The 24,674-nt window shown below is 48.0% G+C and overlaps 1 protein-coding gene across 1 annotated transcript in view; it reads left to right on the top strand.

Moving 5' to 3' along the window:
* The first annotated feature begins 4,553 nt into the window (after nt 1–4,553).
* slc60a1a (solute carrier family 60 member 1a) overlaps nt 4,554–24,674 on the top strand; it is a 62,618-nt gene continuing 42,497 nt past the window's right edge. The window contains exon 1 of the mRNA XM_086011050.1: nt 4,554–5,002. Coding sequence (XP_085867176.1) covers nt 4,776–5,002 — 227 coding nt within the window. The 5' untranslated portion in view covers nt 4,554–4,775. The remainder of the gene's footprint in view (nt 5,003–24,674) is intronic.

Genomic DNA, 24,674 nt, shown 5'->3' with positions numbered 1-24,674 from the left:
GGGGTGGTGGGGGATAACAGTGGTAAGGGGGATAACGGTGGTAAGGGGGATAACGGTGGTAATTCAGGGGTACCCGAGGGTGCGAGATCTCGTATGGAGACCGTGTCCTCCCGCCCGTCTGGGTATGTCACCCAGGCATACTGGGGGTTGGCGTGTAGGAGGTGCACCCGCTCGACCAGGGGGTCCGTTTTATGCGTCCTCACGTGCCTCCGCAGTAGGACGGGCCCAGGAGAAGTCAACCATGCCGGTAGCGAGGTTCCCGATGTAGACTTCCGGGGGAAAACGAACATTTTCTCATGAGGGGTCGCATTAGTGGCAGTACAAAGCAGTGACCGAATGGAGTGAAGCGCTGCAGGGAGGACCTCCTGCCAGCGGGAGGTCGGAAGGCCCTTAGATTTTAGTGCTAAGAGGACTGCCTTCCAAACCGTCGCGTTCTCCCTTTCCACCTGGCCGTTCCCCCGGGGGTTGTAACTGGTGGTCCTGCTCGTGGCGATACCTCTTGTTAGCAGGTACTGCCGAAGTTCGTCGCTCATGAACGATGAGCCCCTGTCGCTATGTATATAGCTGGGGAACCCGAACAGAGCGAAGATGTCATTCAGACACTTGATGACCGTGGTACTGGTCATGTCTGGGCAAGGGATGGCAAAGGGGAAACGGGAGTACTCATCAACTATGTTGAGGAAGTACACATTGCGGTCAGCGGAGGGGAGGGGCCCTTTAAAATCGACGCTCAGGCGTTCGAAGGGGCGGGTGGCCTTGATCAGGCTTGCTCTGTCCGGCCTATAGAAGTGCGGTTTGCACTCGGCGCAGATTTGGCAGCTCTTGGTCATGGTCCTGACCTCCTCGATGGAGTAGGGCAGGTTACGGGATTTGATAAAATGGAAAAACCTGGTGACCCCCGGGTGGCAGAGGTCATTGTGGAGGGACTGCAGCCTATCACTCTGCGCGTTGGCGCATGTACCACGTGATAGGGCATCTGGGGGCTCATTGAGTTTCCCTGGCCGATACAAGATATCATAATTGTAGGTGGAGAGTTCGATTCTCCACCTCAAGATCTTGTCGTTCTTGATTTTACCCCTCTGCTTATTATTAAACATAAAAGCTACTGAACGCTGGTCAGTGAGCAGGGTAAATCGTTTCCCGGCCAGGTAATGCCTCCAGTGACGCACCGCTTCTACAATAGCCTGGGCCTCCTTTTCGACGGAGGAGTGTCTCGTCTCGGGGCCCTGGAGGGTCCTTGAGAAAAAGGCCACGGGTCTGCCCGCCTGGTTAAGGGTCGCGGCTAGGGCGAAGTCGGAGGCATCGCTCTCCACTTGGAAGGGGATGGACTCATCCACCGCATGCATTGCGGCCTTCGCGATATCGTTCTTGATAAGAGTGAAGGCTGCACACGCCTCTGGTGTCAGGGGGAAGGAGGTGGCTTTGATGAGGGGCCTGGCTTTGTCTGCATAGAGGGGCACCCACTGGGCGTAGTAGGAGAAAAACCCCAGGCATCTCTTCAGTGCTTTTTGGCAGTGGGGAAGGGGTAGCTCCATTAGGGGGCGCATTCTGTCGGGGTCGGGCCCGATGACTCCGTTCTCCACCACGCAGCCGAGGATGGCCAGGCGCTTGGTGTGAAACATACATTTTTCCTTATTGTACGTTAGGTTCAGCCGTTGGGCCGTACGGAGGAAATTTGCTAGATTAACGTCGTGGTCCTGCTGGTCGTGGCCGCAGATGGTGACGTTATCCAAATAGGGGAAGGTTGCCCGCAGCGCGTTCTGGTCAACCATTCGGTCCATCTCCCTTTGGAAGACCGAAACCCCGTTGGTGACGCCGAAGGGGACCCTAAGGAAGTGGTAGAGGCGGCCGTTTGCCTCGAAGGCAGTATACTGGCGGTCCTCATGGCGGATGGGCAGCTGGTGGTACGCTGACTTAAGGTCGATGGTGGAGAATACTTTGTATTGCGCAATCTGATTGACCATATCAGATATGCGAGGGAGGGGGTACGCGTCCAGCTGGGTGTACCGGTTTATGGTTTGGCTGTAGTCGATTACCATGCGGCGTTTTGCAGTGGTTTTAACGACTACAACCTGGGCTCGCCAGGGGCTAGTGCTACCTTCGATAATGCCCTCCTTCAAGAGCCGCTCCACCTCAGAGCTGATAAAAGCTCTGTCCCCGGCACTGTACCGCCTGCTTTTGGTAGCGATGGGTTTACAGTCGCGGGTGAGGTTAGCGAACAGGGGAGGGGGGGGGACTTTTAATGTGGAAAGGCTGCAGGTGGTTTGCAGCGGGCGATTTAAAAGTTGTTGGTTGCAGACTGTGAGTGGGGGGAGGGGTCCACCGTATGCTAGTGTGACACTCTTAAGGTGGCACTGAAAATCCAACCCTAGCAGGACGGCAGCGCAAAGACGGGGCAGGACTAGCAGTTTAAAATTTTGATATTCAGTGCCCCCTACTGACAGGGTCACCACACAGTAGCCGCTGATGTCCATTGACTGGGACTTGGACGCCATAGAAATGCGATGGTGCGTTGGCAGAATCGTGAGGGAGTGGCTACGTACCGTGTCGGGGTGGACGAAACTCTCTGTGCTCCCGCTGTCGATCAGGCAACTGGTGGCGCGGCCGTTTACCGCGATATCCATCATGGAGCTGGATAGATGGTGAGGGTGGCCTTGATCCAGCATCACGGAGGCCAGTATGTGGCTTAGTGAGTCACTATAGTCATCCGCCGAGACGGTGGTCGGTTCCGGTGACGAAATGGCGGTTGAGTGCGTTGGATACGATGGCGGCGGATGCCATGCGGCCGGGGGTACACAAAATGGCGGATAAGATGGCTGCTCCCACGGCCCGCACGCTGCGCTGCTGGCTGGCTTCCCCTTGCAGGCGTTAGCGTAATGGCCTTTCTTCCCGCAGCCCGAGCAGGTAGCTGTCTTAACTGGGCAGTGCACTCTGGGATGTTTTAACTGGCCACAGAAATAGCATTTTTGGGCCTGGTTACTGGGCATCGAAGCAGTTCTTACCGGAGGCTGCTGTCTCGGTTGGGTCGCTGCAGCGGTTGGTGCCGGGGGCGGCGGTCCCGTGTCCCACGGTTTCGATTGCCATGTCTCGGCGCCGTTACGGGGGTATGCCTCGAGGTTTCAGTGGGCCTCCTCTAACGAGAGCGCAAGGGCAATGGCCGTCTTCAGGTCGGGTTCCTTGCTTTCTAGCAGTCTCTGCCGGGTGTGGTCTGACTGGAGGCCCCTGACGAAGGCATCACAGGCGAGTCCCTGCGCGTGCTCCACAGCCGTTACCGCTTTACAATCGCAGTCTCTGCAGAGTGCCAGTAGCGCCCGTGCAAATGCCCCTACCGATTCTCCCGGTTGCTGCCTGCGGGATCCCAAGAGGTGTCGGGCGTAAATTGTGTTCACTGGGCGCGTATATTGCCCTTTTAGTAGCTCGAGGGCCGCCACGTACGTATTAGAGTCCCGGATTAGCATATATACTTGATGGCTCACCTGGGCGGTCAAAATTTTCAGTTTGTGATCCTCCTCTGTAACCTGTGAGATTGCGAGGAAGGATTCAAAGCAGCTCAGCCAGTGTTCAAACTTGGCTGATGCACCCACATCTTGAGGGTCGAGGTCCAGGCGTGGTGGTCTGAGGGCTCTCAGCAATGTCTGCTGTATCCGTTGCTGTTGTTGCTCCTCAGGTGTCGCCATTTAACTTTTAGCTAATAAAATTGATACGCTTATCAATTACTTCATAAAAGGTGATGAGTCGAAGAAGAGATGATGAGTCGAAAGAAGAGATGAATAAGGCTTTTATTAGCTAAGAAGAGACCATGCTTCTTCGTGAGTGACTGAACAAGTCTGAACGAAACCCACACAGTGGTGGGTGGAGTCAGCTGAGGCATGCCTCCATACACAGCGCCACCCAGAGGTGGCAATATACAATACAGTGGTTTACCACACTTAGCTGAGAGGGCTAAGTTAATGAGGAGAGGGCATCGGAGAGACGGCACCTCCGACGGTGCAGCGCTCCCTCAGCACTGCACTGGGAGCGTCAGCCTAGATTGTTGTGCTCAAGTCACTGGAGTGGGACTTGAACCCACAACCTTCTGACTCACAGCGCTACCTACTGAGCCACGACTGACACCTGATTTAATACCGTAGTGCCTGACCCGTGAATGACTCCACTCCCTTACTTGGAGCCCATTCACCATCTCTGTGAGAAATAAACTCACCCTGGCATCAATCCATAACTTGCCCTTTTACCACTTTTCTGATGTACAGCATGAAGAAACATTAACTATTACTCTTGTGTTTAACCCAACTTGCTAATATTTTAAGAAAACTTTTGCGAGACAACTTTGAACCCTTGCCCAACGCTGCACTGAGAAACGCCGCTCGGCTGACTCCCTCCTCCGCAGCGGGTAAACCATTACTTCCAACACCTCTCCCAGGGGGCCAAATTGCGATGCAACGGCGCAAAGTTCATCCTGAATGGTGCAGTGGGGGGTGGTGTGTATGTGTGTGTAAAGAGTTAATTACCTGCTCAAGGGAGAGTATATAAGACGGAGGACTCGTGTACTCGGAACCGCCTTTTAAAGAGGTGGAGCCTGGACCTCTGTGCAGATCCTGTGTCGAACTGCCCAAGACAGCGCCGCGCTCTCCTGCTTGTGACCAAGATTCCGTGCCAAGCGGGCACTTGCCAGTTCTGCCAGTGTGTTGCTGCTGAATTGAGTTTAGTTGAGTTTTAGTTAACTTCAGTTGAGTTTTAGTTGAGTTGAATTGCCTCTGTCCCTCTCTGGCTCCGAGATGTTGGACGACCGGCGTTGGGGACTCTTCAAGCGTAATCTGCAGCCCACCCTGACTCTCTGGAGCGCGTTCTGCTCCTTCGGGCTCTGCATGGCTTTTCTCGGTCCCACCTTGCTCGACCTCCGCTGCCAGACCCACTCCAGCCTGCAACAGATCACCTGGGTATTCTTTGCACAGAACTTTTGCGTCCTTGTCGGAACCATCATGGGTGGGATTTTCAAGAAAACGTGAGGCATTAACTGATTACATTACCTTGAATGCACTGTTTAGTTCCTGCTTCCCTCTCGCTCTAATGTATTTTCCCCATCCTTTGCGTTTCATTTCTCTCTCTCGATCTCTCTGGCTTTTTTTTTGCCAGCTTATGTGCATTAGTGTATTGTTATGATGAACTGCTCATTCAAGCAACCGAAGGTGGCCACTGACTTACAATGCCTGAATAAGTCAAGTTCAGCTCTTGTTACATGGGATTCCGATCTCACTGGACTTTACCAGCGTTTTGGGATTGTCATTTCTGTTGTACAGTCTGTTGATATTAAGGGCTTGGGAATTTACAGCGTCTGAGTAAGTCAAACACCGTTTTCAATTTTTTTCCACTAGTGTTTCTTTTCGGGATCACACTCTGCAACACAGTACTGTCAGCTGTGGCTCAGTGTGTAGCACTCTCACCTCGGAGTCAGAAAATTGTGGGTTTGAGTCCCACTCCAGGGACTTGAGCACATAAAGCTAGGCTGACACTCCCAGTGCAGTACTGAGGGAGTGCCGCACTGTCAGAGGTGCTGCCGTCTTTCGGATGAGACGTTAAACCGAGGCCCCGTCTCTCTCAGCTGGATGTAAAAGATCCCATGGCACTATTTCGAAGATGAGCAGGGGAGTGATCACCGGTGTCCCCGCCAATATTTATCCCTCAATCAACATCACTAAAGAAACAGATTATCTGGTCATTATCACATTGTTGTTTGTGGGAGCTTGCTGCACGCAAATTGGCTGCCGCGTTTCCCACATTACAACAGTGACTATACTTCATTGGCTGTAAAGCACTTTGAAACGTCTGGTGGTCGTGAAAGGCGCTATATAAATGCAAGTCTTTGTTGATTTTTTTTCTCCCTATCCCTAAACCTGATACTGTGAGAATGATGGAATGTAGGTTACAAGGCTGGATGTGGTTTTATGGTACCGCGACAGAGCTCCATACCAGTGTCAGCCATGGCTCAGTGGTTAGAACTCTTTGTCTCTGAGTCATGAAAGTTATGGGTTCAAGTCCCACTTCTCAGAGACTTGAGCGCAAAAACCTAGGCTGCCACTCCCAGTGCAGTGCTGAGGGAGTGCTGCACTGTCGGAGGTGCCGTCTTTCGAGTGAAGACATTAAACCGAGGCCCTGTCTGTTCTCTCAGGTGGACGTAAAAGATCCTACGGCACTATTTCAAAGAAGAGCAGGGGAGTTCTCCCCGGTGTCCTGGCTGATATTTATCACTAAATCAGATTACCCGCTCATTATCACATGTTGGCGGCGTATAGCTGGACTGCATATGCCAACTCAACTATGACATCTCCTAAAACTCAGATACTGGAAAATAAACCCATTCAGCGATGTTGGGTAAACATAAAGGAAGAAAGACTTGCATTTATATCGCGGTTTTCACGACCTCAAGCTCGAGGGGCCGAATGGCCTACTCCTGCTCCTATCTTCTATGTTTTACAGTCAGTGAAGTACATTTGAAGTGTTGTTGCTGTTGTCATGTAAGAGCAAGGGAGTTCTGCACCTGGTTTGCTAACAGATTAATTCTCAGGAAACTGATCCCCACCCTATCTGGTTTACACCTGCCCTTGCACAGTTCAATTTTCAGTTTTATTCTGTTCCATTTTCTGGGATTCCTCTTAGTTTAATTTTTTTTAAATATAGTTAAAATCGCAAAGGACAGACGGCAGAATGTCTTAATTTGTCGATGACAATACTGGGTCTAAAAGGCTCAATAGGTCAAGAACCTTAACAATTTTTAACAGTTTTCACCTTAATCTTTTTTACCAGTTAAATATCTGAACCTTCAGAAATGTAATTTAAGTGTTATAAAGAGTTTTATACTGTTTGATACGGGGCTGGAAATGAGCAAAAGTTCTAGAAATGATGACAGATGTTATCTCCGCATTGAGCTGGAAGGGGCACAGAAGAGTGAAGCGATGCTTGTGTAAAGTTCATAGAATCTTACAGCACAGGAGGAGGCCATTCGACCCATCATGCCCGTGCCGGCTCTTTGAAAGAGCTCTCCAATTAGACCCACTCCCCTTGCTCTTTCCCCGTAGCCCTGCAAATTTTTCCTTTTCACGTATTTATCCAATTCCCTTTTGAAAGTCACTATTCAATCTGCTGCCACCACCCTTTCAGGCAGGGTGTTCCAGATCACAACAACTCGCTGTGTAAAATAAATTCTCCTCATCTCACCTTTTGGCTCTTTGCCAAGAAAGTTAAATAAAAATTCTTTAGATAAGATAGTTACAGCTGAGGAAGGCCACTTCGCCCATCTAAATTCATCCATCCAGGAAATCCATTGTAGCATCTCACTGTTTCTTAATTGATTCCAGGGTTTACATCACCACTCTATCCAGAAAAGACAGAAAGAGAAAAAGGCTTGGATTTCTATAAGGTCTTTCATGACCTCAGGACGTCCCAAAGAGCTTTACAGCCAATGAAATACTTTTTGAAGTGTAGTCACTGCTGTCATGTAGGGAACGCGGCAGCCAATTTGTGCACAGCAAGGTCCCACAAACAGCAATGTGATAATGACCAGATAATCGTGATGTTGGTTGAGGGATAAATATTGGCCGGGACACGGGGAAGAACTCCCCTGCTCTTCTTCGAATATTGCTGTGAGATCTTGTACGTCCACCTGAGAGAGCAGATGGGGCCTCAGTTTAACGTCTCATCTGAAAGACGGCACCTCCCATTTTTGTGCTCAAGTTATCTGGAGTGGGACTTGAAGCCCACAACCTTCTACACAGAAGTTTGAAGTGCTACCCACTGAGCCACGGCTCATGCATTTCGAACCTTCTAATGGAAGAGCTTCCTGGTATCAGTCCAGAATGTAACTTTTGCTAGCTTGAACCTGTAACCCTTGTCGCAATTTAATGTATCTTATCCATTCCCATAACTATGTTATATAGTTCTAAACGATCGCCTCTTGGGCGCCTCCTTTCCGGGCCATTAAGCCCAGGGTTCTCCAGTCTTTTGCTAAAACTGTTGCTTCAACCTTTATAGACAAGAGGGAAATGTAACCCACATTTCCTGAGATTTTGCTCTCACTAAGAATAGTTCACCCATCTCCCCTGTGCTCCCGGTTAAGCAGCGCCTCGATTTCAAAATTCTCATCCTTGTTTTGAAATCCCTCCATGGCCTCGCCCCTCCCTATCTCTGTAATCCCCTTCAGCCCCACAACCCCCCGAGATATCTGCGCTCCTCTAATTCTGCCCTCTTGAGCATCCCTGATTATAATCGCTCAACCTTTGGTGGCCGTGCCTCCTGTTGTCTGGGCCCTAAGCTCTGGAATTCCCTATCTAAACCTCTCCGCCTCGCTACCTCTCTCTCCTCCTTTAAGACCCTCCTTAAAACCTACCTCTTTGACCAAGCTTTTGGTCACCTGCCCTAATTTATCCTTATGTGGCTCAGTGCCAAATGTTATAGCTTAAAATACACCTGTGAAGCGCCTTGGGACATTTTATACGTTAAAGGCACTATATAAATCCAAGTTGTTGTTGTTGTTGTTGGGTGGGTTGATTAGTCTGTTGGAGTGAAAATTGAATGAAAATAAATCCAAACGATCAGCAATCAGTTTTAAATCTGAGCACGGCTGAAGTGTGGTTCAAAACAGAAAGAGAAAGAACTTTATCCAGCTGGGTTTTTGGACAATGCAGTTTTTTTCTCCTGAAGCGCTGGTAGGTTTTGGAAGCCCAAGATTTGCATAGAAAATGTCACAATGTTGTAGGAAACGCTTCGACAAAGTAGAGCTTCAAAGACTCAGCAGAAAAAAAACACTTTGATTATTATTGGACACAGAACAATGACTTGTGTATACATAATGGGTGGTAGATTAAAGAGGCATTAAAGAGAGGAACATTTACTTTATAGAGCTGTAATTTATTTATTAGCATAGGAACAGGAGGAGGTCATTCAGCCCTTCGGGCATGCTCCGCCATTCAGTTAGATCGTGGCTGATCTACACCTCAACTCCATTTACCCGCCTGTGCTCCATACCTCTTGATACCCTTAGCTAACAAAAATCTATCGATCTCAGCCTTGAAAGCTCCAATTGACCCCCTGGCATCCACAGCTTTTTGGGGGGAGAGAGTCCCAGATTGCTACTATTCACCGCTCCACCATTGGCGGCCGTGCCTTCAGCTGCCGGGGCCCCTAAGCTCTGGAGTTCCCTCCCCAAACCTCGCCACCTCTCTCTCCTCCTTTAAGACGCTCCTTAAAACCGTCCTCGTTGACCTTCCTGAACTAATATCTTCTTTTGTAGCTCGGTGTCAAATTTTGTTTGATAACGCTGCTGTGAAGTGCCTTGAAGGACGGTTTACTGCGTTCAAGGTGCTATATAAATGCAGGTTGTGTTGCTGACTTTTAGAAACTCACCAAAGAGGTCGGGTTGTATTTAAACATTGCCTCTTACAGAATGGTGACTTTTTACAGCGGCAGTTGGGAACCAAATCACACATCGATTTGACTCCTGGTTACAACTGCAGCAGAAATAAGGTCTGGCTGATGCTGACAGGAACGGGACTGTATGTTTATTTGGCATGTGGAAGGATGCTTTAAGAAGCTCCTTCTTATTGGGGACTTACACTAGCCATGTGAGACTTTTGGGAGCCTAAAGTACTAATTTTAGAAATTCACTGTGAATAAACCTCTGACGCTCAGTCCCCATCCTCAGCTTAAGCGGACAATCAAACCTGAAGCGTCTGTTTCGTTTAAATCAAGAGAGTCACCTCTTTTGGCACCAAAGGCCAGGTCACAACCTTGCTGGATTTTCTGCCCTCCCGGATGTGGTTTTCTTTGGGATTTTAAAGAGGCGATGCCCTTGTTTCTAGGGCAGTCGAGATGTTGCACAGGAACACGCTTTGCAAAGTGACTGTACAAAACCAGTACAGTAACCTTGTGATGTGCCAATTGTCTTTACGAATTGACTGTGACTCAGTAAACAGAAGGGTGTTAACCACTTGGGAGCAAATGTAAGCCTGGTGGAGATTGCAGAGCTAAGGTGGGCCAAAGCCAGGGATGGAGTTGAAGCTGAAGATGAGGATTTCAAAGTCAATGAACTAGGGGGAGAGGGAGCCGGTGTCGGTCATCCGAGACAAGAGCGATGGGTGAGCGGGATTCAGCGGGCAAAGGGCGGAACTTTATAAGGCTGCACATTACAGGTGGGGTTTGTACGCAGCTCGTGACCTGTCTGAAAACCGCCAGTTTTTTATGTGCCTGCAATTTGCTGTCCACCGACACCAGCGGGCAGAAAGTCACCGCCACTGCGCCAGCGATTTACCCATAAGCCGCCCGCTGCCACGGAGGCCCACCAGCGGTGCCAGCTCACCCAAAATGTCCAAACTCGTCCGGGAAATAACAGTTGTCACTGGAGGCTGCTGCGAAAGCTAATGGGAGGTTGAAAAACGCTCAGCCGGGCCCGCCCAATTCAGCCATGGTCAGTGCACTCTTTCACGAGGAACACCTTTATTTATGATGTGGAAATGCCGGTGTTGGACTGGGGTGGACAAATGTGAGAAGTCACACAACACCAGGTTATAGTTCAACAGCTTTATTTGAAATCACAAGCTTTCGGAGCGCTGCTCCTTCGTCAGGTGAAGTGAAGAGATGCATATAGGCACAGCATATATAGTCAGAGAACACTGCCAGATGATTACAGGTAATCTTTCTAACTGCCCTTTATCACCTATATGCTGTGCCTATATGCATCTCTTCACTTCACCTGATGAAGGCTCCGAAAGCTTGTGATTTCAAATAAAGCTGTTGGACTATAACCTGGTGTTGTGTGACTTCTCACATTTGCCTTTATTTATGGAGAAGGGCAAGAACCTGTTGAGCTGGTCTCTTTGCCCTCCAGCTCTTGCACAGTCGATCTAGGATATCCACCTTTCTCGCTCCTTTCTGCTATTCAAGCTCACGATGCAGTTCCAAAGAGCATCCTGTTTCTTTTTTTTCTATTCGCTTCTTAAGACTCTGCAAACTGTTGTCTCTGGGTAGATTATGCTAAATGTGGCAACAACTTGTCTTTATCCAGTGCCTTTAACGTAGTAAAACGTCCCAAGGCGCGTCACAGGAGCGTAATCAGGCTAACGTTCGACGCCGAGCCACATAAGCACGTAACATCGCCCGTCTCCGCCCTTGCCTCAGCTCTTACGCTGCTGAAACCCTCATCCGTGCCTTTGTTGCCTCTGGACTTGACAATTCCAACGCACTCCTGGCTGGCCTCCCACATTCCACCCTACGTAAATTTGAGGTCATCCAAAACTCTGCTGCCCGTGTCCTAACTCGCACCAAGTCCCGTTCGCCCATCACCCCTGTGCTCGCTGACCTACACTGGCTCCCGGTTAAGCAGCGCCTCGATTTCAAAATTCTCATCCTTGTTTTCAAATCCCTCCATGGCCTCGCCCCTCCCTATCTCTGTAATCTCCTCCAGCCTCACAACCCCCCCCCCGAGATATCTGCACTCCTCTAATTCTGCCCTCTTGAGCATCCCTGATTATAATCGCTTCACCATTGGTGGCCGTGCCTTCTGTTGCCTGGGCCCTAAGCTCTGGAATTCCCTGCCTAAACCTCTCCACCTCTCTACCCCTCTCTCCTCCTTTAAGACGCTCCTTAAAACCTACCTCTTTGACCAAGCTTTTGGTCACCTGCCCTAATTTATCCTTATGTGGCTCGGTGTCAAATTTTTTGTCTTAAAACACTCCTGTGCAGCGCCTTGGGACGTTTTACTACATTAAAGGCGCTATATAAATACAAGTTGTTGTATTTGTTATTAGGACAGGTGACCAAAAGCTTGGTCAAAGAGGTAGGTTTTAAGGAGCTTCTTAAATGAGGAGAGAGAGGTGCAGATGTGGAGAAGTTTAGGGAGGGAATTCCAGAGCTTAGACCCTAGCCGGTTGAAGGCAGGGCCGCCAATGGCCGAGCGATGAAAATCGGGGATGCGCAGGAGGCCAGAATTGGAGGAGTGCAGAGATCTCGGAGGGTTGTATGGCTGGAGGAGGTTACAGAGATAGGGATGGGCGAGGCCATGGAGAGATTTGAACATAATGATGAGAATTTTAAATTCGAGGTGTTGCTGGTCCGGGAGTCAATGAAGGTCAGTGAGCACAAGGGAGAAAGGTGAGCGGTACTTGGTGCGAGTTAGGATACGGGCAGCAGAGTTTTGAATAAGCTCAAGTATATGGAGGGTGGAAGATGGGAGGCTGGCCAGGAGAGTGTTGGAATAATCGAGTGCGGAGGTAACAAAGGCATGGATGAGGGTTTCAGCAGCTGATGGGCTGAGGCGGGAGCAGATTCTTTCCCTGCTGCATCTCAAGTGTGAGCTGTGTGGAGGACATAAGCCAGGAGATATCGCCCTGCCATGCAAATAGTTCACTTTTGAAAGTGTTAGCCCAGTAGTCCCACTCCCCTGGTCTTTCCCCACAGCTCTGCAAACTTTTCCCTTTTAAGTATATGACCCATTCCCTTTTGAAAGTCCCAGTCCAGAGCTCATAATCCAGGCTGACACTCCAGTGCAGTGCTGGAGGCGTGCTGCACTGTCAGAGATGCCGTTTTCAAATGAAACGTTAAACCGAGACACCACCTGTCTTGTCGGGTAGACGTAAAAGATCCCATGGCACTATTCGAAGAAGAGCAGGGGAGTTCTCCCCGATGTCCTGGCCAATATTTATCCCTCAATCAACATAATTAAAACAGATTATCTGATCATTATCACATTGCTGTTTGTGGGAGCTTGCTGTGCGCTGATTGGCTGCCGTGTTTCCTACATTACAACAGTGACTACACTTCAAAAAGTGGCTGTAAAGCGCTTTGGGATGTCCTGAGGTTGTGAAAGGCGCTGTAGAAATGCAAGTCTTTCTATATTGAATCTGCTTCCATTACTCTCTCACATTGCGCGTTCCACTAGCATTGATGTAGCACCTTTAATGACCTCAGGATGTCCCAAACAACTTTGCAGCCAATGAAGTACTTGGCTAACATGGAGGATCTCCACAGGCGGAAGGAATATACCTTGGTCTCTCTTTAATGCCTCTGTTGGTAATTACACTGTGGTCCTGAGCCGTACAGATCAGGAAGACGGTGGGTTCAGTCTCAGTCTCTGCCCGCTAACACCCCTGCCAGAACGGGCAAGTGAGTGGTAGTTGGGTGAGGTGAGGAACAGGATGGGTATATAGGAATGGAGCTATTTTCTCGTGTGGAAGGTAAACGCTGACACGGGCTAGTTGGGCCAAATGGCCTGACTTTGTGATGTAACTTCAAATGGTATGTTGGCCTTTATTGCAAGGGGGTTGGAGTATAAGAGTAAGGAAGTCTTGCTACAACTTTACAGGGCTTTGGTGAGACCACACCTGGAGTACTGTGCATAGTTTATCCTTATCTCAGGAAGTATATACTTGCCTTGGAGGCGGTGCAACAAAGGTTCACTAGATTGATTCCTGGGGTGAGAGGGTTGTCCTCTGAGGAGAGATTGTGTAGAATGGGCCTATACTCTCTGGAGATTAAAAGAATGAGAGGTGATCTCATTCAAACATACAAGATTCTGAGTGGGGTTGACAGGCTAGATGCTGAGAGGTTGTTCCTCCTGGCTGGAGTGTCTAGAACTAGGGGGCATAGTCTCAGGATAAGGGGTCGGCCATTTACGACTGAGATGAGGAGGAATTTCTTCACTCAGAGGGTTGTGAATCTTTGGAATTCTCTACCCCAAAGAGCTGTGGTTGCTCAGTCATTGAGTATATTCAAGACTGAGATCGATAGATTTTTGGAATCTAAGGGGTTCAAGGAATATGGAGATCAGACAGGAAAGTGGAGTTGAGGTCCAAGATCAGCCATGATCTTATTGAATGGCGGAACAGGCTCAAGGGGCTGTATGGCTGACTCCTGCTCCTAATTCTTATGTTCTATGTATTTCTGTGTATCTCAGTAACTGCCGATGAAGCAATAACAACAGTTTAAACATTGCACTGTGCGTTTGGCAAGCACAATCTACAACCGCAGTGTCCCTATGTGGCAACTTGCTGGGCAAGGTGACTTCATGCCTTTAAAAGAGTTGGAGCATCTTTGCCATCGCTGGTCATCAGGCAGACCTTAACACTGGTAACATAGGAACACAGGAACAGGAGGAGGCCATTTAGCCCCTCGAGCCTGCCGCTATTCATTGAGATCATGGCTGATCTGCATCTTAACTCCATCTACCCGCCTTGGTCCCATTACTCTTAATACATTTGCAGAACAAAATTCTATCAATCTCAGTTTTGAAATTTTCTGTTGACCCCCAGCCACAACAGCTTTGTGGGGTTGAGAGAGTTCCAGATTTCCACTACCCTTTGTATGAAGAAATGTTTCTTGACGTCACCCCTGAACGGCCTGGCTCTAATTTTAAGGTTATGTCCCCTTGTTCTGGACTCCTCCACCAGAGGAAGTAGTTTCGCTTAATCTACCCCATCAAATTCTTTAATAAAATTAAACACCTCAATTAGTCCACCCGTTAATCTTCAATACTCAGGGGAATACAAGCCTAGTCTGTGTGACTTGTGCTCATATATTTTACCCGTTCAGCCCCGGTATCATTCTGGTGAATCTGCGCTGCACCATCTCCAAGGCCAATATGAGGAGGATGCAGAGAAACTCCAGTATGATTTGGACAGGTTGGGTGATTGGGCAGATGCATGGCAGATGCAGTATAATATGGATAAATGCGAGGTTATCCACTTCGGTGGCAAAAACAGGAAGGCAGATTATTATCTGAACGGCAATAGATTGGGAAAAGAAAAAGTGCAACGAGACCTGGGTGTCCTTGTGCACCAGTCGCTGAAGGTAAGCATGCAAGTGCAGCAGGCGGGTAAGAAGGCAAATGGTATGTTGGCCTTCATAGTGAGAGGTTTCAAATACAGGAGCAAGGATGTCTTGCTGCAGCTGTACAGGGTCTTGGTGAGACCACACCTTGAGTATCATGTGCAGTTTTGGTCGCCTTATCTGAGGAAGGATGTTCTTGCCATGGAGAGAGTGCAGCGAAGATTCACCAGACTGATACCTGGGATGGCAGGAATGACGTATGAGGAGAGATTGGGTTGATTGGGCTTATATTCGCTGGAGTTTAGAAGAATGTGAGGGGATCTCATTGTAACTTATAAAATTCTAACAGGACTAGACAGACTAGATGCAGGAAGGATGTTCCCGATGGCGGGGGAGTTCAGAACCAGGGGTCATAGTCTAAAGATAAGGGGTAAGCCATTTAGGACTGAGATGAGGAGGAATTTCTTCACCCAGAGAGTGGTGAACCTGTGGAATTCTCTACCACAGAAGGCAGTTGAGGCCAATTCATTAAATATATTCAAGAAGGAGTTAGATATATTTCTTGAGGCTAAAGGGATCAAGGGATATGGGGAGAAAGCAGGGACAGCATACTGAATTTGGATGATCAGCCATGATCTCATTAAATGGCGGAGCAGGCTCGAGGGGTCGAATGGCCTCCTCCTGCTCCTATCTTCTATGTTTCTATGTCCTTCCTGAGATGCGGTGCCCAGAACTAAATGCAGTTCTCTAAATGGGGTCTGGAACCAAGAGGGGGTGGGGGGGGGGCATTTCGAAGACAATAAATTTGCAGATGGTACAAAAATAGAGGGGGTTTTGGTGTTGTAAGAGGCAGCTCCGAAGCTGCAGACTGAGTTGAACAAGACTTGCAAGTGGGAGAGCAAATTTAATGCTAATAAGTGTAAAGTTCTACATGTCGGATGGAAAAATAGACAACACACCCTCAACGGTGTAGACGTAGCTAAGGATGAATTTGAAGGAGAACTAGGAGAGAGAGCAGAGGAGATTCACTAGAATGATACCAGGGATGAAGAACCTCAGTTATGTGGAGAGGCTAGAGAAACTGGGATTGTTCTGCTTAGCGCAGAGAAGGTTAAGAGATTTAATAGAGGTGGTCAAAATGATTTTTGATGGCATAGATTGTGAGACAACCGTTTCCATTGGCAGGATGATTGGTAAACAGAGCACACACATTAAAAGTTCACAAAAGAACCGGCGGGGGGGGGGGGGGGGAGGGGAGATGAGGATAATATTTTTTACGCAGCGAGTTGTTATGATCTGGATTGCGCTGCCTGAAAGGGCGGTGGAAGCAGATTTAATAGTAACTTTCAAAAAGGGTTACTGGATATATATGTGTAAAGGCTAAATTTGCAGGGCTGCAGGGAAACAGCAGGGAGAATGGGACTAATTGGAGAGCTCTTTCAAAGAGCCGGCACAGGCACGATGGGCTGAATGGACTCCTTCTGTGCTGTAGGTTTCAACGATTCTGTGAATCTTGTTACGCTCAATGCTAAAGATGTCCAACCAAAGCAGGGGAGCAATCAATACGATGTTGAACTACGTGGTCAAACCAGTAAGTCAGTGAAGTTAATAATCAAACTTTATAGTCCTCTAGTCAGACTGCATCTCAAATATTACATCCACTTCTAGCTGCCAAGCAACAAGCAGACACTCAAGTGCTCAAGGCAGTGTAGAGAAGAGCCACAAATGAGGCTGAGGCTTGCATTACAAGTTAAGAATGAGCTTTTCAGTCTTTATATATAGATTATAAAAGGTACTTCATTGGGGAGGGTGGGGGGTGGGTGGAATACGCAAATGTTACATTACATAGCGCTACATAGAATTTACAGCACAGAAACAGGCCATTCGGCCCATCTGGTGCCGGTGTTTATGCTCCACACGAGCCTCCTCCCACCCCTCTTCATCTCACCCTATCAGCATATCCTTCGATTCCTTTCTCCCTCATGTACTTATCTAACTTCCCCTTAAATGTATCTGTGCTATTCGCCTCAACCACTCCTTGTAGTAGTGAGTTCCACATTCTCACCACTCTCTGGAGTAAAGAGGTTTCTCCTGAATTCCCGATTGGATTTATTAGTGACTCTCTTATATTGATGGCCCCTAGTTTTGGTCTCCCCCTCAAGGGGAAACATGTACCTTACATTTAAAGTACCTCCTCTTAAACATAGATTTGCTTTCTTCCTTTAAACACAAGAAGATTCTGATAAGAGCGTGTTTGTTCCAGATCTAAATTCATCCTCTACATAAGTTTCTGATATGGGAGAGCTGTTCCTAATGTTTTCTGAATCTGGTGCACATAGTGTTATGGTAAGGAAGTTGGGATTGTCAGGCTATGATGTCTAAGTGGTAGCTATGACCTCCAGGCAGCTTTCTGTGCCGTGCCGTGCCGTGCCTCTCTGGTGTTTCCACATGCGGGTTAGGAATTGGCTCCCGTGTTTTTTTTCTAGGATAAACAAACAGTGGTGAGGTGAATTTATGCTGCCATCTTTTTGTAAACGTTGGCGCTCATCGAGTCATCAAGGGATGTCAGTGCTGGGGAATGGAACTCTCTTTAATCTCAGCCACTCATAGGACCATAAGAATATAGAAACCGCAGGAGGCCATTTATGCCCCTCGAGCCTGTCCCACCATTCAATGAGGTCATGGCTGATCTGTGACCTAACTCCATCAAGTACAATCTCAGAATAATGCGCCATACTGTACCAGTTTTTGTTCTGTTTCTTGAACCAGCCATCTTGTCGCCTCTCGGAGTAAGATTGTACCTTTGCGCTGAATCAAATGGCACTATTTTGTTTTGGTCGTGGAACAAGGAGCTGCATTGTGTCAGTTGGAACTGGGCAAACTCAATTCACATAAAGACCTGCACAGCCGGGAGACAATGGACACGTTCATCCCTGGCCCAGATCCCAGAAGTAAAAGGCCGTTCTCTATCCCACTGAACTACTCCAGTCCACAAATAGTTGAGTCCTTGATGGGAGTTATTTCTGATAACAAAGCAGTTAATAAAGCACACGGGATCCTGGGCTTTATAAATAGAGGCGTAGCGTACAAAAGCCAGGAAGTTGTGCTAAACCTGTATAAAACACTGGTTTGGCCCCAGCTGAAGTATTGTGTGCAATTCTGGGCACCGCACTTTAGGAAGGACGTGAAGGCTTTGGAGAAGGTACAGAAAAGATTTACCAGAATGGTTCCAGGGATGAGGGATTACAGTTAAGTGCATAGACTGGAGAAGCTGGGGATGTTCTCCTTAGAGCAGAGAAGGCTAAGAGAAGATTTAATAGAAGGGTTTAAAATCATGAAGGATTTAGATAGAGTAAAAAAAGAGAACTTTCCAATGGCTGAAGGGTCGATAACCAAAGGACCCAGATTTAAGGTGATTGGCAAAAGAACCAGAGGCGACATGAGGAAAATATTGGTTAGGATTTGGAATGCGCTGCCTGATAGGGCGGTGGATACAGATTCAATAGTAGCCTTCAAAAGGGAATTGGATAAATACTTGAAGGAGAAACAATGGCAGGGATATGGGGACAGAGCGGGGGAGTGGGACTGACTGGATTGCTCTTCGAAAGAGCCGGCGCAGACTCGATGGGCCGAATGGCCTCCTGTGCTGTACTATTCTGTGGTTCTATGATTCGAAATACAATCACCTTTTTTCTATTCATGCCTGCTTGAATTTTCTCTTAATAGAAATTGATTGTCCCACATTTTCTGGGAATATTGTTGGATTTATTTGCTCATCTACCCAGTGCAATCTTCCCGCTGATGCAACAAGTGACACTTAGCCAGGGGAAACAATTATCGATTGGCTGCTGATCAGTCACTAATTAGTCAATAGCATGCGATGGTTTAAGTGCTGTTTTGTTGACCAGATCGAATACGGGCATATTGGATTTTAAACTAATCCTCCTGGATTTGGTGCTTAATAGCGGATGTTCCTCCATCCATCATAAAGATCTAGGCTTAACCTAGTCAATATGATTTCCTCATTAGTGAGACTAACAGCTGCCAGTAAAATTAGTGACACAATGATGGGGTGTCTGATTCTGGAAAGTTTTATTCCCAAACCCCGCACCGCCCCCCCCCCGCCCCTCCCGCACCACTCACCTCTAATTTTCTCCCCTCTTTTCTAAATGCGCAAACCCGTGCTGTGGTACCTTATGATACGTGCCTCCCCAACTTGCTATTCATTACATGCTAACCTAGACAGTGAATGTTGGCAGGCTAATTAATGATGGCGCCATCACAGCCGACAACAACAACCACAACTTTGAATTTATATAGCGTCTTTAACATAGTAAAACGTTTCACAGGAGCGTTCTCAAACAAAGGAGCACCCCTCCCTATCTCTGTAACCTCCTCCAGCCCCACAACTAGGGGAGCATAGTCTCAGGATAAGGGGTCGGCCACTGAGATGAGGAGGAATTTCTTCACTCAGAGGGTTGTGAATCTTTGGAATTCTCTGCCCCAGAGGGTTGTGAATGTTGAGTCTTTGATTATATTCAAGGCTGAGGTAGATAGATTTTTGGACTCCAGGGGGATCAAGGGATATGGAGATCGGGCAGGAAAGTGGAGTTGAGGTCGAAGATCAGCCATGACCTTATTGAATGGCAGAGCAGGCTCGAAGGGCCGTATGGCCGACTCCTGCTCCTAATTCTTATGTTCTTATGTAACCCCCCTCCCCCGAGATATCTGCGCTCCTCTAATTCTGCCCTCTTGAGCATCCCGATTATAATCGCTCAACCATTGGTGGCCGTGCCTTCAGCTGCCGAGGCCCTAAGCTCTGGAATTCCCTGCCTAAACCTATCTGCCTCGCTACCTCTCTTTCCTCCTTTAAGATGCTCCTTAAAACCTACCTCTTTGACCAAGCTTTTGATCACCTGCCCTAATTTCTCCTTATGTGGCCCGGTGTCTTATAATACTCCTGAGAAGCGCCTTGGGATGTTTTACTACGTTAAAGGCGCTATATAAATACAAGTTGTTGTTGTGGTTGCTGTAAAATTTGACACCGAGCTAACATAAGGAGATATTGGTATGGGGCTTGGTCAAAGAGCTGGGTTTTAAGGAGTGTTTTAAAAGGAGAGAGAGGCAGAAAGGTTTAGGGAGAGAGCTTAGGGCCGAGGCAGCTGAAGGCACAGCCGCCAATGGTGGAGCGAAGAAAACCAGGGATTGCGCAAGAGACCAGAATTGGAGTTGGACCCCAATCTATGCCCCCCCAAAGTTCACACAGCACAGGTCACTGTCTCACAATCAGGAGCAGGAGCTCTGCATGATTTCTCCTCCACCCATCTCCTTAGGCCGGGGATATTAAGACCAACTGTAGTGTCTGTCCCATCCTCCCAGCTGAGACCAGCTTGCTCAGCACAGTTGGAGGGTGGCAGCTGGGTGGATCCTGGTTTGCATCCTGGATTCCACACGAGACAGTTCACTTGGCAATTGGGTTGAGGACAGGCGTATCTTTATTAATGACCATAATGTTCCTCCCGAAGAAGTCCTGGCATGTGTAGCATGTTCTAGCTGCCCAGCTCCGCACTGCAATCAACACATGGCACTTCGCATTTAATCAGACTGGCACCTGTCACAGTTTACTAGCTGGAGGCTTAATTCCAACTGTAATGAATTATGAGCGATGAAAGTGAAATACATTCCTTTTTTTAAATGTACACTCCCAGTGTCTACATTAGCTGTTCCCTTGTCAGACGCAGTGTAAGTTAGAATCAAGGTAATTCCCCCCACCTTACCCTAACAGCACCAATTTCCATTTATATAGCAGTTTTAATGCAGTAAAATGTCCCAAGGTGCTTCACAGGAGTGTTATTAAATAAAATTTGACACCGAGCCACGTGAGGAGATATTGGGCCAGAAATTAGGATCGGGTGCTTGCCGCGCGTGCAAGCCCCCGATGTGCACTCACCCGGTGCGCCGACATCTGAAGCCTGGGCCTGCTTGGAATTCCTGTCACTGGCCCGGTTCAGCTGTCGGCGCGCTGTGCTTGCCTGATCCAGCGGCGTAGTTAGTGCGATGTGCCGGCTGGGATCAGGTGAGCACTGTGCAGCCAATCAGGGGAGGGGAAACTTCATTCATGAGTTTGATAGTAAGAACTGTCAAACTCATGAAAAGTACAGGTGCCCAAAAGACTAGTTTAACTTTAAATAAAATTTTAAAAAACATCCCAATAATTAAATAAACTATAAATAACTTTAAAAAACTATTTTAAACAATTAATCAAATTTTTGAAAAAAATAATTTTTTAAGAAATCAGGTCTAAAAATAAACCTACCTTACTGTAAAGTCCTTAAAAACAATAAAGCTGTGGAAAAAATGTTATAATTTTAAATAATAGACCACTTACCTTCAAGAATCAAGTCCTTACGCCTCCTTTTTATATGTCTAAAAAGTTCAGGCCCTTGCACACGGGCAAACCTGTCAAAAAGAAGGAAGTTCAACGCGTGCGCGCAGAGTCCTGTGCGCACACGTTGGACCTCTGAAACCCTTGGAGGAAATGCCGGTTTCCCGCGCATGCGCTGTGCATGCTGAAATCCGGCACTTCCAACGGGCCCACGCGTGAGTACCCCGTCCATACTCACGCGTTGGGACCGGAATTACTGGCCCAATAGGGCAGGTGATCAAAAGCTTGGTCAAAGAGGTAGGTCTTAAGGAGCATCTTAAAGGAGGAGAGAGAGGTAGAGCGGCGGAAAGGTTTAGGCAGGGAATTCCAGAGCTTGGGGCCCAGGCAGCTGAAGGCACGGCCGCCAATGGTGGAGCGATAGAAATCGGGGATGTGCAAGAGGTCAGAGTTGGAGGAGCGCAGAGATCACAGAGGATTGTAGAGGGTAGTTCTTGTGCCTCAACCCCCTCCCCCAACACACCCCAACACATTAGAGCAAAGGAGGTTGAGGGGTGATTTGATAGAGGTGTACAAGATTATGACGGGTTTGGATAGGCTGGCCAGGGAAAGGCTGTTCCCACTAGTTGATGGTACAAGGACTAGGGGACGCAGATTTAAGGTTTTGGGCAAGAGATACAGGGGGGACGTGAGGAGAAAACTTTTTTACGCAGCGAGTGGTGAGGACCTGGAACTCGTTGCCGACGGAAGTGGTGGAAGCGGAGACACTCAATGTTTTCAAGGGGAGACTGGATAGGCACTTGAGGGAAATAAACTTGCAGGGCTACGGGGATAGAGCGGGGGAATGGGACTGACTGGATTGCTCTACAGAGAGCTGGCGCGGACTCGATGGGCTGAATGGCCTCCTTCTGTGCTGTTATGACTCCAGGACTCTATGGCATCCAACATCAGTGCCATGTGCAGAAGAGCCCAATTACTGCGGCAATGTGTTAGTTCCATTCCCCACCATCGCTCATGGTCTGTCAGTGCGACTGACAATTTACTGCAAGTTACTGCTGTCTTTATGGGCAACTTTGTTCTGTGGATTCATGCACAGCGGGAACTGCACCGAAATACAGAGAGGTTATAGCCACAAAAAAAACAGATAACTTGGCCCAACCAGTCCGTGGCAGCGTTAACGGTCCTTGCGAGCAAATAGTTTGAAACAAATTGCCCTCCATATTCCTGCATCCCTTCAACACCTTTTCCTTTATCCAGCTATCCAATCTGACCTTGAATGTTGACATAGTTTCTGCCTCCTCCTCGTGTTCAAATCCTTCCGTAGCCTTGACCTTCCCTAGCTCTGTAACCTCCTGCAGCCGTACAACCCTCCGAGAACTCGCAGCCAACGATCCCTCTTTATTTATTTATTTTTTTGGTGTGCGGTCCCTTTAACTGGCTGCGCGGCCTATACAAATTTTTGCGCATACGCGGTTTTCCCCATATAAAAGCTGGTGGGTGGCCTGCGCGGGACCTTCAGACCGTGGCCGCGCATCTTACCAGGAATGTTGCTCACCGCTCCGCCAACTCTGGCCTCTTGTGCATCGCCCAATTCCTTCGCTGCACCATTGGTGGCCGTGCCTTCAGCTGCCAAGGCCCTAAGCTCTGGAAATCCTTCCCTTTACCTCTCCGCCTCGCTACCCCTCTCTCCTCCTTTAAGACGCACCTTAAAACATTCCTCTTTCACCAAGCTTTTGCTCACCTGTCCTAATGACTCCTTCTTTGGCAAGGTGTCAATTTTTGCTTGATTTCGTTCCTGTGAAGCGTCTTGGGAAGTTTTACTATGTTGTTGGTGCTATATAAATGTTGCTGTTGTATTCAGGATTGACCCGAAGACCCTCTTAACTATTTCTACTCAATCCCTTGTCTAACTCTCGCTGGTCTGATCGCGATCCCCACAGAGTGTCTCCTCATTGCCAGGTGCATCCTGTAGCAAGTTCTTGTGTTGCCTTGTGCCAGGCTCCTCTCCTCCAAACAATGCTAATGTCACATTGTCCGATACTGGTCCAATTCTGTATAAATGCAAGAGCCATTTAATCTGTTTAGGGAACAGAATAGATGCAGATCCTAAATTCTGTTTGTTTGTCTTATTCATAGTCAGATTGTTTCTCCTCTCCCCTCCCCACTAACCCCCCCCGCCCCCCTAACCACCCCCGCATAAAAACCTGACTAAATAGAACATATCCTTCAATTGTCCTTTCGGTGATGTGTGTGCAGTTCCCAGCTGATAATGAGTTTGTTTTCAATTGTTGACTTAACTATACATGATTAACAAATAAAGTAATAATGTGCTTTTCATTGTATTGCTCATAACCAGTGTTGCTGTTTAAAGTTCTTGACGTACAAATGTCACTTCAAACCGTGAATCCAGATTTATTTTTTAAATCTAGGTAAATCATGTTGAATGAAGTAATTGTTCACTGTAATGAGTCACTGTTGTGGAATTTCAATGAATGTTTTAACAATAGCAGGTTTTGAAGTATTTCTGTACTTTGCGAATCCTTCTAACCCAGGAATCCCTTGTGAAATTATGATTCAATACAGCTGGGCTTTCGTGGGAGAGGGAGAACAGTGGGCGATCAGACAATACAAAAGTCACAAAGGTCGTAGGTTCAGGTCCCACTCCAGAGACTTGAGCACACAATCCAGGCTGACGCTCGGTTTTGCCAGTGCTGAGGGAGTGCTGCACTGTCGGAGGAGCCGTCCTTCGAATGAGACGTTAAACCGAGGCCCCGTCTGCTCTCTCAGGTGGATGTAAAAGATTCCATGGGCACTATTTCGAAGAAGAGCAGGGGGAGTTATCCCCAGGATGTCCTGGCCAATACTTATCCCGCAATCAACATCACTGAAACAGATGATCTGGCCATTATCACATTGCTGTTTGTGGGAGCTTGCTGTGCGCAAATTGGCTGCCGCGTTTCCTACATTACAACAGTGACAACACTTCAAAAAATACTTAATTGGCTGTAAAACACTTTGGGACATCCTGAGGTCGTGAAAGGCGCTATAGAAATGCAAGTTCTTTCTTTTAAAAGCATGCTTACGATCTGATCGTCCAATTTAACAATTTCTGTTGCCCGGAAGTTCCGTGTGTGGGTGTCCCAATCTGCTGCCGTTTCTCCAGGGTTTCCAACAATTTCCTTCCTAAGCTACGGCAGAAGATCAGGAGAACCCCGCGGAAATTCTCCTCTTCCCCCCCCAGCCTCCCTGTGCAAGTGACGTAACCAAGGAAGAAAATCGGTCCTGTCGAAAGTGTCTAAAGTTGGCTATCGTTTTGCCCACTTAGCTCTAGGTTGCTGCCTGCAAAAATGGTTTGTCCCTTCACCTCAAAAGGGAATGGGTCCTTCACTGCTCCAGTGGTTTAAAGCTGGATGTTTCATATAAATACACAGCCTGAGGCATGGACCGGTTTCAAACTGGTTTGAGCTTCATTACCACAAGG

This window comes from Somniosus microcephalus, chromosome 18 (assembly GCF_052327205.1).
Source record: "Somniosus microcephalus isolate GS21.2 chromosome 18, FLI_Smic_1.0, whole genome shotgun sequence".
Lineage (NCBI taxonomy): Eukaryota > Metazoa > Chordata > Chondrichthyes > Squaliformes > Somniosidae > Somniosus > Somniosus microcephalus.
Note: the sequence above shows the minus strand (reverse complement) of the source record. Positions and strands in the feature narration are given on the sequence as shown.